Source organism: Vitis vinifera, chromosome 6, assembly GCF_030704535.1.
Source record: "Vitis vinifera cultivar Pinot Noir 40024 chromosome 6, ASM3070453v1".
Taxonomy (NCBI): Eukaryota; Viridiplantae; Streptophyta; class Magnoliopsida; order Vitales; family Vitaceae; genus Vitis; species Vitis vinifera.
Window position 1 is genome coordinate 2027501 of NC_081810.1, and position 16812 is coordinate 2044312.

The following is a 16812-nucleotide window of genomic DNA, read 5'->3' on the forward strand; positions in this document are numbered from 1 at the left end:
AAATCAGTTTGTAAGCCTTGTCGGATGATTTTTACTCATCAAAGCACCTATAACCAACATGGGCAAACGAACCAAAATGCCAAAAAGTACAAAGCTCTGCTCTTTTTAGCCTATAGTTTTCACATCATTTCTTCCATTCGAAATGGTCATGTTTGCATAATCTGCCTAAACATGGGACTTAATACATTAAAAACCCTGTAAACTCTAATCTCTGTGCATCCCAAATGATACTCCTCTGGCTCCAATACTGTTTCAAATCCTTCCTGGAAATCAAATAATAATCCACAACATCCATACAGACTTTTTTTTGGGTGTATTTTGGAACATACTTGAGGCACACAAACTTCCTCCAAAACTCTATAAGTTCTAAAGGGCTTTCTTCCAGAATGACCAAGAATCTAGGCTGCCGTTGCAAATGCTGGGCTATGGCAACAAACACATAGCCCTATCACAAACACAAAGCCCTGCCTGAGGCCCATTTCCAACAATAATTGTCATTTTGAATGGCTATGGTTTTGCAAGCTAGCAGACAGGTGGACTTAAGCCTTTTCTTGAGCCAAGCTGGGCCAAAACACATTTCCATCACAGCAGTCCAGTTCTAAAGTTTGAGGCCCATAAAAAGCCTTCTTAATTTTTTATATATTTTTTTTTTGTGGGAAGTCTTAAGGGACTTCAAATTTAAATACTTTGTCTGAATGCAAAAGGTCAAAAAAAAATTTAACTTCTATCTAAAATATGATTTTTGAATGACATGTTTGTATCAATCTCTACTCAGAATGAAGATAAATTCAATCATATTTAGATTTCAAACATCCAAAAACGTCCATCGCAGGTCCCATCAATTAGTTAAAAATAATACAAATAGTACAGAATGAAATTCAAATTTTGGATGAGAAGAGAATAAGGTCATACTAGGATCAAACAACAGCAATCATGTTTCATCATCTATGTCTAATTTTCATTAATTATCATTCTAAATTCTACAGAAGAACATGTAGTTTACCAAAATTCATGCCAAGATAATCATATCAATCCTCTTTATCATAAAAATATTCAATCTCTCAGAAGGCCTGTCTACCCTTCTCACTCCATCTACCCTTTCCTGCAAAAAGGAGAAAAAAAAAATGGAACAGGCACCTTCGTTCACTGCATCCATTAACTTATTCGCTGTTTTATATATAGGACTGTGGTAGGAATTCTGGGAAAACAAAGAAGAAATTAACTAGCAAGAGACCTGTTATATTTTAGGATTTTGTTAAAAAGAATAATGCGGGATTGTAATTGAGAGGAGTAGGAGAGTCTTTACTATCGTGTCATTGAATTCATTTCACTTGAGAGTCTTATACGTTATGAGGCTGACTTGAAGAGAATGTGCACAACAAACGAGTGACGTGAATTCAATAAAGATAGGAGCAGAAAAAGTGTAAGAGATAAGGTATCCAACCTTATCTTAACTGATCAATTTTGGAAGAAGACGGGAGAAGTTCAAACCAGCATGGAACCTCTCGTCAAAGTATTGAAATTGGTTGATCAAGATAAAAAGCCCACACTATCAATCATTTATGAAGCAATGGATAGAGCTAAATTGGCTATCAAGGCATCGGTCAAGCAATGGGAAAAGTATTGGGAAGTCATTGATAGAAAGTGGAAAGGTCAATTGCATAGACATTTGCATGTTGTAGGTAATAAAAAAATTATTTATATATTTTTTATTATTTTTTTCAAGTACAAATTATTATAAATTGATCATTATTTAACTTATGGCAGCATATTTTTTAAATCTAATGTTCCAATATTCAAAGCATTTCTCCAACCATCCAGAAATTAAAGTTGGATTAAAGGAAGTTATCAAGAGATTAGAGCCAGATTTGGATAGACAAGCAAAAGCTATTAACGAGGTATAATAATAGTTTGTGACCTTTATATAATGCATTTTGTATATGTAATGTGCATTAACAAAAAAAAAAATATTAATGATGTAGGTGAAATTATTTGTTGAAGGCCAAGAAGAATTTGGAAGTGCACTCACAAAGAAAGTAATAAATCAATCTCTTCCAGGTACTCAATACATTTATGTCTATTACAAATAAGAAATTATCATCATTGTTAAATATATCATAGTGATTAATAAGTATGCATTTTCTTTATTATAGCTGAATGGTAGAACAACTATGGCGACGAAGGTCCACATCTATAAAAGATTGCTGTTAAAATTTTAAGCCAAACTTGTTCTTCATCAGGTTGTGAAAGAAATTGGAGCACATGGTCATTGATACACAAAGTTGCGCAACCGTTTGGCAATGAAAAAGTTGCATAAGTTAGTTTATGTGTACTACAATATGCGACTTCGAGTTAAGAATTTGATGCAAGAGCGAAGCAATGAAGATTTATACAATCCAATTGATCTGAATCATATCTTTAATGATGATGATATATTAGATGAGTGGATACGAGAAGGAGAGAAGCCTATTTTATCATCTGATAATTTGGATTGGTTGGATAAAGGTCTTCCCACTAATGAAGAAGGTAGAGAAAGAGATGTTGATTCCCGTCATAAAGGTAAGGCTTCTAGAACAATTTCTTCAAGTTCTAGTAGTGATGATGGTGACAATAGGGGCAGTAGACGGGATGGTGGCACTAGTGGGGGCAATAGAGGAGTTGGTGGCACTAGTGAGGGTATTGGAGGAGATGGTAGCACTGGGGGCGGTTATGTTAGTCAAGTAGATCCTGGCATGTCATGGGCACAAGGAGGTGAAAATTACTATGCCACACAAGATACAGATCATGGATATCGACCAGGGATATGGGAACAACGAAAGCATTTGGAAAGACTAACTACATTTCCCAGCGATGATGATTATTCTAGTGGGCATGATTATCATAGATCAAATCATCACCGTATTGATGAGCACTTACAAAATTTGGGTGTAGGATTAAGGCCGTATTTCAGAGGGGTAGATGATAGATCATATCACAACTTTAAAGACCGTGATAGTTCTTCCAGTACTTTTAGTAGAAATGATTTTAATCAATTTCCAATGATGTATCTAGAGGGATATTCAAATACTGGAACATAAGCTTGTGACTCATATGGATATGATCAATCTTCTAGTAACAGTAGCATTGCTTATCGAGGTTTTGGATACTATCAAGCTGGTGTCGATCCCGAACAGTCTTCGAAACCATATTTTCTTGATTATGGATCATCAAGCCAATCATCTCACCCACCATATTCGAGTTACGAACAACTCTTTCAATCATATCCTCACTACGGGAATTGTCACCCCAATTTGTATGCTCGTCGTAGGACTGATGATGATGATTTTGAACCCCCTCGTCATTCAACATGAAATTGATTGTTGTATTGTATGTGTTGTTAGTAAAAAATGTTATTATATTTGAAATAAAATAACTTTTTTTTATTAGCATTATCATAAATAACTTTGAGCAGATACTTTTATAACTATTTAAATAATGTTAAATGTGAGACAATTTTATTTTATTAATTTTTTGAGCTTATTTAATTGTATATATTTTTCTGATGATTTATATAATATTTTTATATTTTTTTGAACTTTCTAATTAGCTTATTTTACGTATCGCCTAATACCAGACCGATACGCCTCAGGACCCTCTGAGTCAGTGACCGATACCGCGACTTTGAACCATGCCATTGGGATGTGGTAGGCTCAATTCAATCGCTAGGGGCTTCAAAGTTCTGTCGTCTTTCAGGAAGAGGAGAGTCCTTGAGGCATAAGTTTTCATGGAAGTTGTGTTTATCCTCCTCCGGTATGGCATGAAAACATCATGGTCATCTAATATGAATAGCCTCTTCTTCTTCATTGCCTAGTACAAAGCACCATTTTTTAGTTACTATGGCTTGTGTTCCAATACAAAAAATTAACATGTGGACGTTGAAAAATTTAGTCTGAAAGAAGGGAACCTAAGAGCGTTACCTTGTTTATAGTAAGGCCATCTAGGTGATTCTCTATGTGTTCTTTGGTTATTGAACTGTTTTGGTTGCCATAAACTTCAAGATCCAGCTTGCTTTTTGGAGGAAACTCCTGCAAACAAAGTAGAAAGAGCCAATAATTATCAGAAAATAGCTAGAACAGTAGATGGAGGGAAAGAAAACAAAGTCTGGAAGCCTTTCCAAATTCCATTTTCTCAGAAAACAAACAGGGCATTTAAAAATATTTGAAAGGAAGCTGTAGTTTACTTGGAGTAGACGGATGACAACAGGGTTGAGTCCAGCCAGCATTTCTCTAGCAAATTCTTCATCAGTCCTCCATGCAGACTTATCCTCTGCTCCAGCATGATAAAAACGTCATCAATTATATGAAAAATAAATATATAAATCTGGCTTGAAAGATTGCAAGATGTTAGATGTATGCAGTACCTTTGATGACTTGGGGCATTGGGAACTTGAAGAGATGTTCCCCATCAGTACGAACAAGTTCCTTGAGCATCTCAAGAGGGATGTTGTCCTTAATTTTGTCAAGTAAAGTGCCCTCTGGGACCTTGATTCCTCCTTCGTAGAGGTCTAATACATCTTGGAAGCTGTCAAACTCATTGGGGGTGCTGTCACATAGAGCCTCAAACTCAGGGAGAAGGAATTGAACTATGGATTTCAGGGCATAAGCCAGGAAGTCTAACATCTTGAGGTGACCAAATCGTTCATCTCTTGGAACATATATGTTTAAGCTCATCAGAAGTGGTAATATGCTCTCGGTGTTGGGATCTGTTAATTAAAAGAAGAGCAGAAATCAATCATATTCATCATTTTCTGATAAAAGCATGAGAAAACAATATAAATTTGTGTATCAAATATCTACCTTTTTCAGATGGTGGTCTACCAGTTCTTCCCCTCCTGGGATAAGGATACTCCGCAGATCCTCCCAGCACAGGGCGGGTGTATTTGAGATCCCTGTCTGGATTCCCCAAATCATTATAGTAAGCATAGTCATACACTCGATCCCATTCCTTAAGCTCTCCGGTTCCATCTCCCCTCAGATTCACCAGTTCACCTTCTCTGTACTTGCGTAGGGGCCCTGGTGTTTCACTTGGAAGATATGTCTGCAGCAGATAAAATAAACACATTCCTTTAGCAGACAATTCTCCTTGCCTAAGCTCAATGAGCCACAATGCCACAGCAGACTCTCCTAGTATCAAGCAAATTAGTCTTACCTGATTAGTGAAGAAAACACGGTCAGTTTTGTAGTGCTCAGCAGGGTATGTTGGAATTTTTATGTGTGGACTTACATAATCAATTTAATAATGTCATAAATCAGTGTTATTTATTTTTGCATTGTGGTCCATAATGGGACTGGACACATATTGTTGCTTGATTTTTTATGGGCTCACCCTAATTCACTTGACTGGCCCATTAAGTCAAGTGGTGGTCCAAATAATGTGTGTGATATATATATGAATATATTTATATATATATATATATATATATATATATATATATATATATATATAAAAGAAAAGGAAGGGCTCAGTGTGGTGGCTTGCTCCCTTGCTCCTTCCTCCTCTGGCTGAAAGAGAGCACGCACTCTCGTTTTGGACTGAATCTGGGTGTAGAAGGGAAGAGCTCATTGACCTGTAATTCTCGCACCATCAAGCACTGGAGGAGTTTCCTGAATACAAGAAAAGAGCAAGAAATGGCCTTTCACGGAATTAACCAAGGTGAACGTTTCCGTTTTTGCCGTTCAATGCATGCTTAAATGTCAACATGTGATCCTATGCTATTTAAATTTTCATCAATTGGTATCAGAGCCAACATGGATGACATTTGAGCTGCAATTTTGGGTTAATTTTTGGGTTTCCCGTTTCCTGTTGTGGAAGCCATTTTTTTTGGAATTTTATTTCTCGTTTGATGTTGATTCTCTGTTTTCAAGCCCGATTTTTGTTGGAAACTTGTAGAGAATATTGTTTGGAGCAAAACCCATCATTTTATTTGATTTTTGGAGCTTGTTTGGTGGGATTTCGAGAATTAGGGCTTGCTTTGGTTCTTCCTATTATGCGTTTTTTGTGCAAATTTTGGGATTAGATTGAAGGTTGGATGTTTGAGGATGGAAATCTAAGCGTTTTTTGTCGGAAAATGCCCAAAATTTTGGCCGAAAAAGAAAAAAAAAAAAAAAATTTCTCCTGCACCAGGCCGTGTTCAGCTGGAGAAGGAGATGAATAGTGACGTGATGACGTCATCATGACGTCATAAAAAAAAAAAAAAAAAAAAAAAAAACCAAATTTTTTTTTTTTTTTTTTTGTTGCCTTGGTATTATTGGATTGATTGTGCATATGCTAGAATTATTATGCATTTGTTAAATTTGACTTTATTGGGACAATTATTATTATTATTGTTCTTTATGGTATAAGTTTTCCTTATATCAATAATGTTGTCCTATGTCAATTTTGTTAAATATTTCGATTTATTGAGGCAATGAAGCACACTTGTGTGATTGCCTATCGCAATTCCAAGTGTGTCAAATTGTGAAAATTAAGATTTTTTGAATTTTATTCATGACAATAGTGAACATATGTGTGGTTGCCTATCGTGATCCTATATGTGTCAAATTGTCTTTGTTGAGATATTTTATCTCCCTCTTTTGATTGTTTTATTATTGTGATAACTAAGGTCCATACGGGTATTGTGATTGTCCTATCGATGATTATAATATTTGGTAGGATGCTTGGATTGGTGAAGGAAATTAATTTTATATTATGAACCGTACTAATTTTCTTTGCCCTTTCGGTAATAAAATTAGTGCATCTTGGTTGTGATATTTAATTAGTTGTCCTTACCGCCGTGGAATTTTCAAAATTCCAAGCTGTTGCTAAATTGAGAAATTCTGGAAACTAGCAAATGCATGATTTTGTAGTAACATGCATATTGCTTAATTTTGCTATTTTCCAGTTACTAGCAATCCTGGTATTACTCTGCAATTGTCTGTCATCAAACCTCTTACTGGAATAATTTTGAGGAATGTTTTGAGTCTTTCAATGTGCATATGACTATGCACATTTTGGACTGGGCTTTGAGAGTTGATAAGCCAAGTAAATTTGAGTTCTTCCATATTGTGGTACAAACGCCTAGGTTATATTTCTAAGCAAAGATTAGAGAGATTGGTTAGAGATGGATATGGTGAGGTGCATGTTGTCTAGTTCCTCCTTACCAGAATTTCTGTGGGGTGAAGCCTTAAGGACTGCGGCATATATTTTGAATCAAGTGCCCAGTAAGTCTGAGCTTAAGACACCTTATGAGCTATGCGCAGCGGAAGCGTGGTTAGGCCCTATAGCCCACAGTCAAAGAAACTTGATCCTAAAACCATTAGTGGTTTATTTGTTGGTTATTGCATTGGATCAAGGGGTTCCAGATTTTATTGTCCATCTCATACCACCAGGATCATTGAGTTAGACAGGGTTGTATATTTTGAAGATGTGAGCTCTGTTGATGAGAGATCTAGTGGTATCTGAAGTTTGATAGTATTATCACCCAAAATGGCTTTAAAGAAAATACAGTTGACAAATGCATATATTTGAGGGTCAATGGGAGTAGTTACATATTTCTTGTTTTATATGTTGATGATATACTACTCGCATCAAATGATTCTGACTTGTTGTTTGAGACAAAGCACATATTGTCAACCCATTTTGACATGAAGGATCTTGGTGAGGCTTCTTATGTCTTGGGCATAAAGATTCTTCGTGATAGGGCTAATGGAGTGCTTAAATTGTCTCAAAGAGCCTATATTGAAAGGATATTGAAGAGGTTCAATATGCACAACTGTAAATTTACTAAAGCACCAATTGTGAAGGGTGATAAATTTTCAAAGGCTCAGTGTCCTCAAAATGATGATGAGAGAGAGGAAATGAAGACCATTCCTTATTCATCTGTGGTGGGCAGCCTTATGTATGCTCAAGTATGTACACGCCCTGATATTGCTTTTGTTGTGGGCATGTTGGGAAGGTACTTGAGCAATCCTGGGAGTCAACATTGGAAAGCAGCTAAGAAGGTCCTTAGGTATTTGCAAGGAACTAAGGACTTAATGTTGACATATCAGCGCACCAGCTTACTTGATGTAGTTGGGTTTTGTGATGCTGATTTTGTAGGTTGCATAGATGATAAGAAATCCACTACGGGCTATATTTTTATGATGACAGGAGGAGCTGTATCTTGGAAAAGTGTCAAGCAGACACTTACAGCATCCTCAACTATGGAGGCAGAGTATGTGGCATGTTATGAGGCTTGTTGTCATGCTATGTGGATGCGGAATTTTATTTCAGCTTTAGGAGTTGTTGGCTCCAATTCTAGACCGCTGAAATTATTTTGTGATAATTCCGCAGCTGTTGCTTTCTCCAAGAACACTAGGAGTATTTCTCGCTCCAAACATATTGATGTAAAGTTCTATTTTGTTAAAGAGAAAGTGACAGAGTCTCTTATTGATATTGAACACATGTCCACAAAAAAAGTATGTTGGCAGATCCATTAACAAAAGGCTTACCCATAATTGCGTTTCAGGAACATGTATCTCAAATGGGGTTATTGGAAGCCTAGATTGTATTAAGTTAGTGGGAGCCATTTTTTGGTATTGTAATACTATGTTATTGTTGAAAGGATTGCTATTATTGTACATTTCCCTATGAATCAAGCAATGAAGCATATATGATTGCTTTTGATTATTTATTTCTGATGAGATTCTATGGGACATTGATTTATGATTATGTGTATGTTGTAATGTTTGATTATGTAGTCCAAGTGGGAGATTGTTGGAATTTTTATGTGTGGACTTACATAATCAATTTAATAATGTCATAAATCAGTGTTATTTATTTTTGCATTGTGGTCCATAATGGGACTGGACACATATTGTTGCTTGATTTTTTATGGGCTCACCCTAATTCACTTGACTGGCCCATTAAGTCAAGTGGTGGTCCAAATAATGTGTGTGATATATATATGAATATATTTATTTATATATATATATATATATATATATATATATATATATATAAAAGAAAAGGAAGGGCTCAGTGTGGTGGCTTGCTCCCTTGCTCCTTCCTCCTCTGGCTGAAAGAGAGCACGCACTCTCGTTTTGGACTGAATCTGGGTGTAGAAGGGAAGAGCTCATTGACCTGTAATTCTCGCACCATCAAGCACTGGAGGAGTTTCCTAAATACAAGAAAAGAGCAAGAAATGGCCTTTCACGGAATTAACCAAGGTGAACGTTTCCGTTTTTGCCGTTCAATGCATGCTTAAATGTCAACATGTGATCCTATGCTATTTAAATTTTCTTTAGGGTAGACCCAGGAATTACAAAGAAAGTGAATTCTGCCACACCCAGGAACATCTTCAAGAGTGAGAGTCCTGAGGTAAAACTCACTGTGGTGATTGTTTCTAATTATGAATGCCCCTGGCTCTCCAATCTCCTCATCCCAGTCGAATGTAACCTTGAATGCAGACTCGCCGGCGGTTAAAGAAGTGATTGTGGTAATCCAGTCTTCCAAGTATGCTGGTTTCCCAAGTTTCCCCTGTAACCCATTTGCTACAAAAGGCACACAAGTTCAATATCATCACTAACAGATGGTCACTGCATTTTTACATACATGTTATTCACAAAAATCACTAGGTTGAAAAGGCTTTTATATTTGAGCTTGGACTTGCTACAAGCAGTAGTGGCTTTGCTGCATGAAATTTCAGAAACTGTGGCTGTTTTGGCAGGTATTTGATGATGAAATTTTGAGAAATATTTCACAACAATTCATCTCCTTTGTTTATGGCAATTCTTTCTCTTTAGCAAGGATTTCACTTCAGTCATAACTATGATATATTGCACAACAGAAGTACATGATTTTCGTTTTATATGCCTTAGCATGCTTTGGGTTTTGGTTACATGGATGACCAGTTCGACAACATATATGTGTTTTAGGTGTTAGTTTGCATGGATTTTTTGTGATGTTGTGTTGTATTTTCCTAGGGAACAAGATATGTATCCAGCAGCTGTCATGGGAGATCAGTACTAACCCAGTTCCCGAAGGTTAGATGTCAATGTTGCTGATCTTGAACTTCAATATTCAGCTCAACGTAGTTTTAGGGTGCCATGGATATCATCAAAATATGCAGTCCAGCATTCTCTTGGGAACCAAAGCAAGCATTAGAGGATAAAATGAAAATCCAGACCATATTCCACAGTTCCAGTGCCTTTATCTGAAAACCCCAAACCATATTCTACCTCCCCAGTGCCTTGATCTAAAAACCCCAAATCGTATTCTAAGAAGATGCCTTGCATGGGCACATGGATATCAAGTGGCTGAATTGCAGATAAACCCTGCATATGAGACCAGTGCACAGTAGGCTCATTCATCGAATTAGTTTCTCCCTTCTTGAACTCAATTATATTCTCCACTTCTTCAAGCTTCTTACATAATTTACCAATAATTGCAATCAGTTCTGCGTATGAAAACTCATCTACTCCACCCTCCAAAGTCCGCCCCTTCGTGTTGGCAATTTCTTCCTGCAACTTTTGCGGCTCAAGGGCTGCCGTCTTCTTCCTGATTTCAAGAACCAAGACCAAGAACATCCGATAAATTCAATGCCCTCTTTCCCCAATCTTCCTACCTCTTTCATATATTTCTCAATAATACATTCAACTTCACTGGGATTTTCTGGCCAAAATTCAGACTGAGAAGAACTGGGGCCATCGCCATCAGGACCATTGACCATCATGCATGCTTTAACAGTAGACAACTCATCAAGCTTTTTCTTCAGACCCTTTTCTCTATTTCGGAAAGTTCTAAAACGAGATTTTTTATCCGCGATCAACTCCATTGTTAACTTGTCACGAACCATTCCTTTGAAAGAGAAAAAAACAATCAAGATTCAATCATTGGGTCTAAAAAGCCATCAAAATTCAATCACTGGGTCATCTTTGAAAAATAATAGAGTAATTAGCCAGAAGAGAATATCAGTGGAAGAGAGAAATCCGAAAAGCGATGAAAGAAAGTAACAAGAAATTCTTGAGATTGTCTCCAATGTAGATAGAGAGAATGACTCCCATTGTGAGAAAGATCAAGAAACTTTTATTACCGTTGTGCCAACGTCGGTTGGGGTGGGCGGGTAGAATCCCGCCTAAAATTTTGAAAATAATAAAAAAGACATATTAATGTCTTTTATAAAACCAATATGTAGTGAAAAGTGAAAACTCAAAGCTAAACAAGAATTCACAAATTTTGTTTTTTTTTAAATAGTTTTTAATTTTAAAAAATGTGTTTTCAAGAAAGGAAAAATAGGAAATAAACATCCATTTTAGAAAATAAAAATAAAAAATATTTAAAAAAAATATATGTTTTCATGAAAAAAATAGGAAATAAAAATTGTTTTTAGAAAAAAAAAATGGAAACTAAAAAACATATTCCAAACTAGAGTAATTTAAAATTTTTATTTTAAATAAAAATTATTTTTAAAAATGAAAAATAATAAAGAATTTATTAAATGTTGATAAATATTAAATTTTGGTAAGTATTAGGTAGAATATATGTCACTATTTTTTATTTTTTATTTTTTTATTTATGGAATTGATGTTTGGAAGGATTTTAATAATTATAAAATTCTATCGAACATCAATATTTTGGGTAATCCGAGTACAATGTGACTCAACCCATTTGATATTTTATAATATTTATAATTTTAATATTTTGTTTATGTTTTTTTATATAACTATAAAATATAAAAAACGTTAAATTTAATTATATTATGAATTATTTTATTTTTTTTTTTTGTTATTTTCTCAAAATATAATATAAATTTTGGTACAAATTTACAAAAGATGAATTTGAAAAAGTGGTGGTTCAACTCAACCCAACGGTCCCAATCTCAACAACCCGTCTATTTACTGCGGGTAATTCTGTTTAGCAGTTCTTCCTCATAGTCAACTCTGGTATTTGGGACGAGGATAATATTTCAAAGGAGGGTGTTTGGGGAGATAGAAAAAACTGATGAGAAAAAAGAATGATTAAATTCGCAATATTCGAGTTCTATGCAAAGAATGCGTTTGGAAAAACGAGTCTCTATTGGCTTTTGGAGTTCTACGGTGTTTGGATTCCAAATTGTTGAACTAAATCAACCTCTGTTTTCCAGGAAAATTGCTTCCACTTCTTTCTGGGATTTCGGAGCCACCCCGCCGATTTCAACTTCCAAACTGAATTTTGGTGGCTTCATCTGTTTCATGGTAAGTTCTGTAACCGAAATGAATGTAATGATTTGCTTATTTTACTGTAAAAAATTTCTCTGCTGTGATGAGATAAATTTGGAATAGGGATTTTGAATTGTTTGTTATGGAATGATAGGAGGAGGGATTGAAATTATCTGAATCGTATTTCATTTGATTGATGTCTTATTTTCCATTGGAATGATTTTAATGAAAGTCAGCAACATAACCTGAGTGAATCTACCTTTCAAATTTCTTATAAGCTGGAAGAAGGGAGTATATAAGGCTTTAACATTCAGTTGATATGTTGCAGAAAGTAGAATCTTCTAGGTCACTGTTCATCTTTTTTTTGTAGGACTAGTAAATCTAATTAGTTGCAAAAACTTTGACAAATTTAAGGGAATTGGAGTCATGATTTAGAGTAGTAGATCAATTCTTTTCAGATTTTTTTGTTTATATCTTTTGCTAAGTTGGCCCTCTAAATTGATTGAGATGATGACTTTTAAAAAGTTACAATTAGGAGCCTTGTTTATATCTTTGGGTGTTTTTTCTTTTTTTTTCTTTTCTATTTTTCATATGTTTTTGTGGTGGACCTTGGGTGAATTGCACTTTTTTTTTTCTCATTTTCCTGTGACCTAAAACTATAATTTCTAAACCAAGTGATTGAGAAGCTCAATAGTAGGCATCAATCTCTTTTCAGCGACACATCTTGTCCACCAACCCCAAACTCCAAAACTCTTCCTGCTCAAACATAGTGCCATGCCATCCTGGATCCGATTATCATTCCAAAATTTGCCAAGCTGAATGTCAGAACTTACACATCTGAACTAGATGAATGAAACTTCCAGATTGCCTAATATGACATCCTAAAACTATGTTGAGCTAAATATTGAAGTTCAAAATCGGCAACATTGACAACCTTTCGGAATTCAGTTAGTACTGATCTCCCATGACTGCTGTTGGATACATACCTTATTCCCTAGGAAAATACAATGCAGCATCACAAAAAATTCATGCAAACTGACACCTAAAACACATATTGAACAAGAAGCCCCTGAAGAAGTACAGGTACCTGAAAATTGTGAGATCTTAGTAAGTTATGTATATACGGGAGAAAAATGGAATCAAAATAATATTATTATTAACAATATTTTCGCTTTTCAAGTGGCCTCTAATATCATAAGAAATGATGAAAATTCTGAACAACGAAATGTGGAAGAATGCCAACATAGAAATAATTGGCCAAAATAGAAAAAAGTTATGCAAGCAGAGTTAAACTCATTAACAAAACGAGAAGTTTTTGGACCTATAGTCCAAACACCTGAAGATGTAAAGTCTGTTGAGTATAAATGGGTATTTGTACGAAAACGCTATGAGAATAATGAGATCATAAGATATAAAGTATCATTAGTAGCACAAGATTTCTCTTAGACTTAGTATTGACTATGAGGAAACATACTCTACCGTCATGGGCACAATCACATTTCATTTCTTAATTAGTTTGGCAATCTCAGAAGAACTAGATATGCGTCTCATGGATATTATTATAACATATTTATACGGGTCCATGGATAATAATAATAATATATACATGAAAATCCATAAATGATTTAAATTACCTAAAGCAAATTGTACAAAGTCTCATAACATGTACTCAATTAAGTTACAACAATCCTTATATGGATAAAACGCATTTTTTAAGTTCTCCAATGGTTGTTCGATTACTTGATGAGAAAAAGGACTCATTTTGTCATTGCGAAAAAGATGAAGAATTACTTGGTCCTGAAGTACCATATCTTAGTACTATTGGTGCACTTATGTATCTTGTCAATTGTATATGTTCAAACATTGCTTTTTCCGTCAATTTATTTACAAGATATAGTTTCACTCCAACTCGAAGACATTGGAATGGTATCAAACATATATTGTATTATCTTTGCGGAACTACTGATATGAGTATGTTTTACTCAAGGGAATCAAAGTAACAATTGCTTGGATATGTAGATGCAGGATATATTTTAGATCCATATAAAGGTAGGTCACAAATAGGGTATGTGTTTAATTACAATGGTATTACTATTTCATGGATCAAGATCTATCAAACAAACAATGGTGGTCACATCATCAAATTATTTAGAAATACTAGCAATTCATGAAACAAGTCGTAAATGTATATGGTTAAGATCTATGATCCAACATATTGGGAAATCATGTGGACTCTCCTCTATCAAAGGTGACCTAACAATATTATTTGAAAATAATGTTGCATGCATTGCACAAATAATAGGGGGTTACATTAAAGAAGATAGAATTAAACACATTTCACCAAAATTCTTTTGTACACATGAACTCTAGAAGAGTGGTGAAATTGATTTGCAACAAATGCGCTTAAGTGATAATCTAGCAAATTTATTCACAAAATTATTATCAACCTCAACATTCAAGAAGTTAATACACAAGATTGGAATGTGTCAACTCAAGGATATCGACATGAGGGGGAGTATGCTCGTAAAAGGGTATTAGTGTACTATACTCTTGTTCTCTTCATCCAGGTTTTGTTTTACTGGGTTTTACTAGCAAGGTTTTTAACGAGACAGTCCTAACATACCAAGAGCAACTTAAAGAATTATAAGAATATTATACTTTTTTCCTTCACTAGGATTTTTCCCATAATGTTTTTCCTAGTAGGGTTTTAATGAGGCATATTTTTATGATTATCCAAGACCCGTATTATAAAATATGAGATTTTATACCACTATGGTAACTTGTGGATGATCATCTATAAATATCTTGTGTAACTCCTTATAAAATGGAAGGACCCCTAATGAAATTCTATAGAGTTTTCCTGTGCATTCTATTCTTTCTTTCTTGTTTTCTTCTTTTCTCACATTACAACATTTCTCAAATTGTTGTATGTTTTGCAAAATCCCAAGTTGGTTAGGTTGATAGGACTTAGACCTCCTTGGCTTAACCAAAAACTTTTCCTTCCATTTTTTTTCCCATCTCTATATATTTCCTAAAATATTAACATACTATGCTAAGTTTTGAATACAATTTAAGATAAAATTCCAATAAACTATCATAGGAGAGAAAATCGATGAACTTACTATTCCCCCAAAAAATAAACTAATAATAATAATAATATTCTTAACAAAAAATACAACATAGGTCTCAAACAAGAGAATCATTTACCTTATTAGATTGTAATGATATATATAGTGTATAACATAAGAGTAGTATGTCATGAACTTAGTTTTTGTCCTACGCTTATGCTGCACTAGATAAGTCAAGACACTTGACCTTGCTAAGTTAGTCTTACTCTCGATGCTTAACTTGCTAGGTGAAGATGTACCCGACTTAGAAGCTTTAGAGGGTGTAGTATGTAACACTTAAAGAATGAAAGTTTTATTGATCAAAGGAAGCTTTACAAGCGCTTTGGAACTCACTTGCTTGGTTAGGAAGTGGTTTGGGTGGTGCCTTGGTCAAATGAAGGTCTCACTTATTTATAGGTACCTTAGGAAGTTTCTAGAACCTTAGAGGATTCCTTACAAATCAAGAATAATCTAGAATATCCTACACAATTCTATGTACAAGCCTAAGTACGATAATATATAAGAGATCCCTAGAATTTTCTAGAAAGCCTTGGACTCCTCTCATACCTTCCACCATGGTATAAAGATGCGTGGACATCTCTAAAACCTTCCACACTCTTCCTACCAATGGCTTAATGTAGATGGCTCCAGGAGTCTCCACAAGCTTCCTGCCCTCTATATAACCCCCATGGGAGGGTCATTTGAAGCATCTTGTGACAAATAGTTATCTACTATTTCATCAATGTACTCTAATATTTATATAAAAAAAAATGAAGATATTCAACATTAACCATGTTGTCACAAAAGAATTAAAAAATAATTTGTCAATGACCACTCTCTTCGAGAGATATCCATAAAAATGGATTGAAGCAGCTATGAAAGTTCTAAATTAACCAACAACTTAATTCCACTATGAATTCTTGTAGCTGTATACCCTCATCCGCCTCCTCCTCCACCACCTCCTTTGTTGAGTAAAATGTTGATACGAAGAAGAACCAACATAGGTTTATCCAAGCCAGGACTGTTATCATCCGGTAATAATTGTCCAAACGACTCTGGTTTAAGGTGTTGCCAAACCACCCTTTGCCTGCTGAAACACAAACTACGCTGAGGAAGCTACCGATCCCAATAGGAATTGTATTGAATACCTCTGATCCGTAGTCCTCCATAGATTTGGAAACATGATAACTGAAGAACTTGTCCAGCCCACTTGTAGCAAGCCCTTCCGCAAGTCCCCACAGGCAGAATTGGGGAGCTAGCCTCAAGTCACTCATGGGCACTTTTGTGCCTTCTGACACGCCATGTAATCCCCTTTCGTGAACTATTTTCAATCTCTGAACTTCAACTTGCCATGCAAAACTAGGGCATAATACAGAAAACGTCATTCCAAGACAAATTATCATTTTGAGAGCAAGATTTTGTTGGCTTCTAGAGATCCTTCTTGAAACCAGGAACTCACACAGACAGGCACTAACTACCTTTAACCCGTCCTTAGCTAAAAGGAAAGAAGT

The 16812-nt window shown here is 35.2% G+C and overlaps 1 protein-coding gene across 1 annotated transcript; it reads right to left on the reverse strand.

The window, feature by feature from the left end:
* Window positions 1-3639: 3639 nt before the first annotated feature.
* Window positions 3640-5623, reverse strand: LOC104879631 (probable linoleate 9S-lipoxygenase 5). The gene is made up of 7 exons (XM_010653165.3): window positions 5559-5623; window positions 5188-5257; window positions 4836-5076; window positions 4400-4741; window positions 4220-4305; window positions 3957-4064; window positions 3640-3846 (listed from the first exon to the last, which is right to left on the reverse strand). Exons 1-7 carry the CDS (start codon window positions 5621-5623, stop codon window positions 3640-3642), a joined length of 1119 nt encoding a protein of 372 aa, XP_010651467.3.
* Window positions 5624-16812: the final 11189 nt, after the last annotated feature.

Excerpts from the sequence above, each read along its gene's own strand:
- LOC104879631 (XM_010653165.3), bottom strand. The coding sequence starts at position 5,623 with ATGGTGCGAGAATTACAGGTCAATGAGCTCTTCCCTTCTACACCCAGA. Across the intron at positions 4,742-4,835 it reads TAGACCACCATCTGAAAAAG|ATCCCAACACCGAGAGCATA; the intron begins GTAGATATTTGA and ends TTTAATTAACAG. Across the intron at positions 4,306-4,399 it reads AATGCCCCAAGTCATCAAAG|AGGATAAGTCTGCATGGAGG; the intron begins GTACTGCATACA and ends ATGCTGGAGCAG.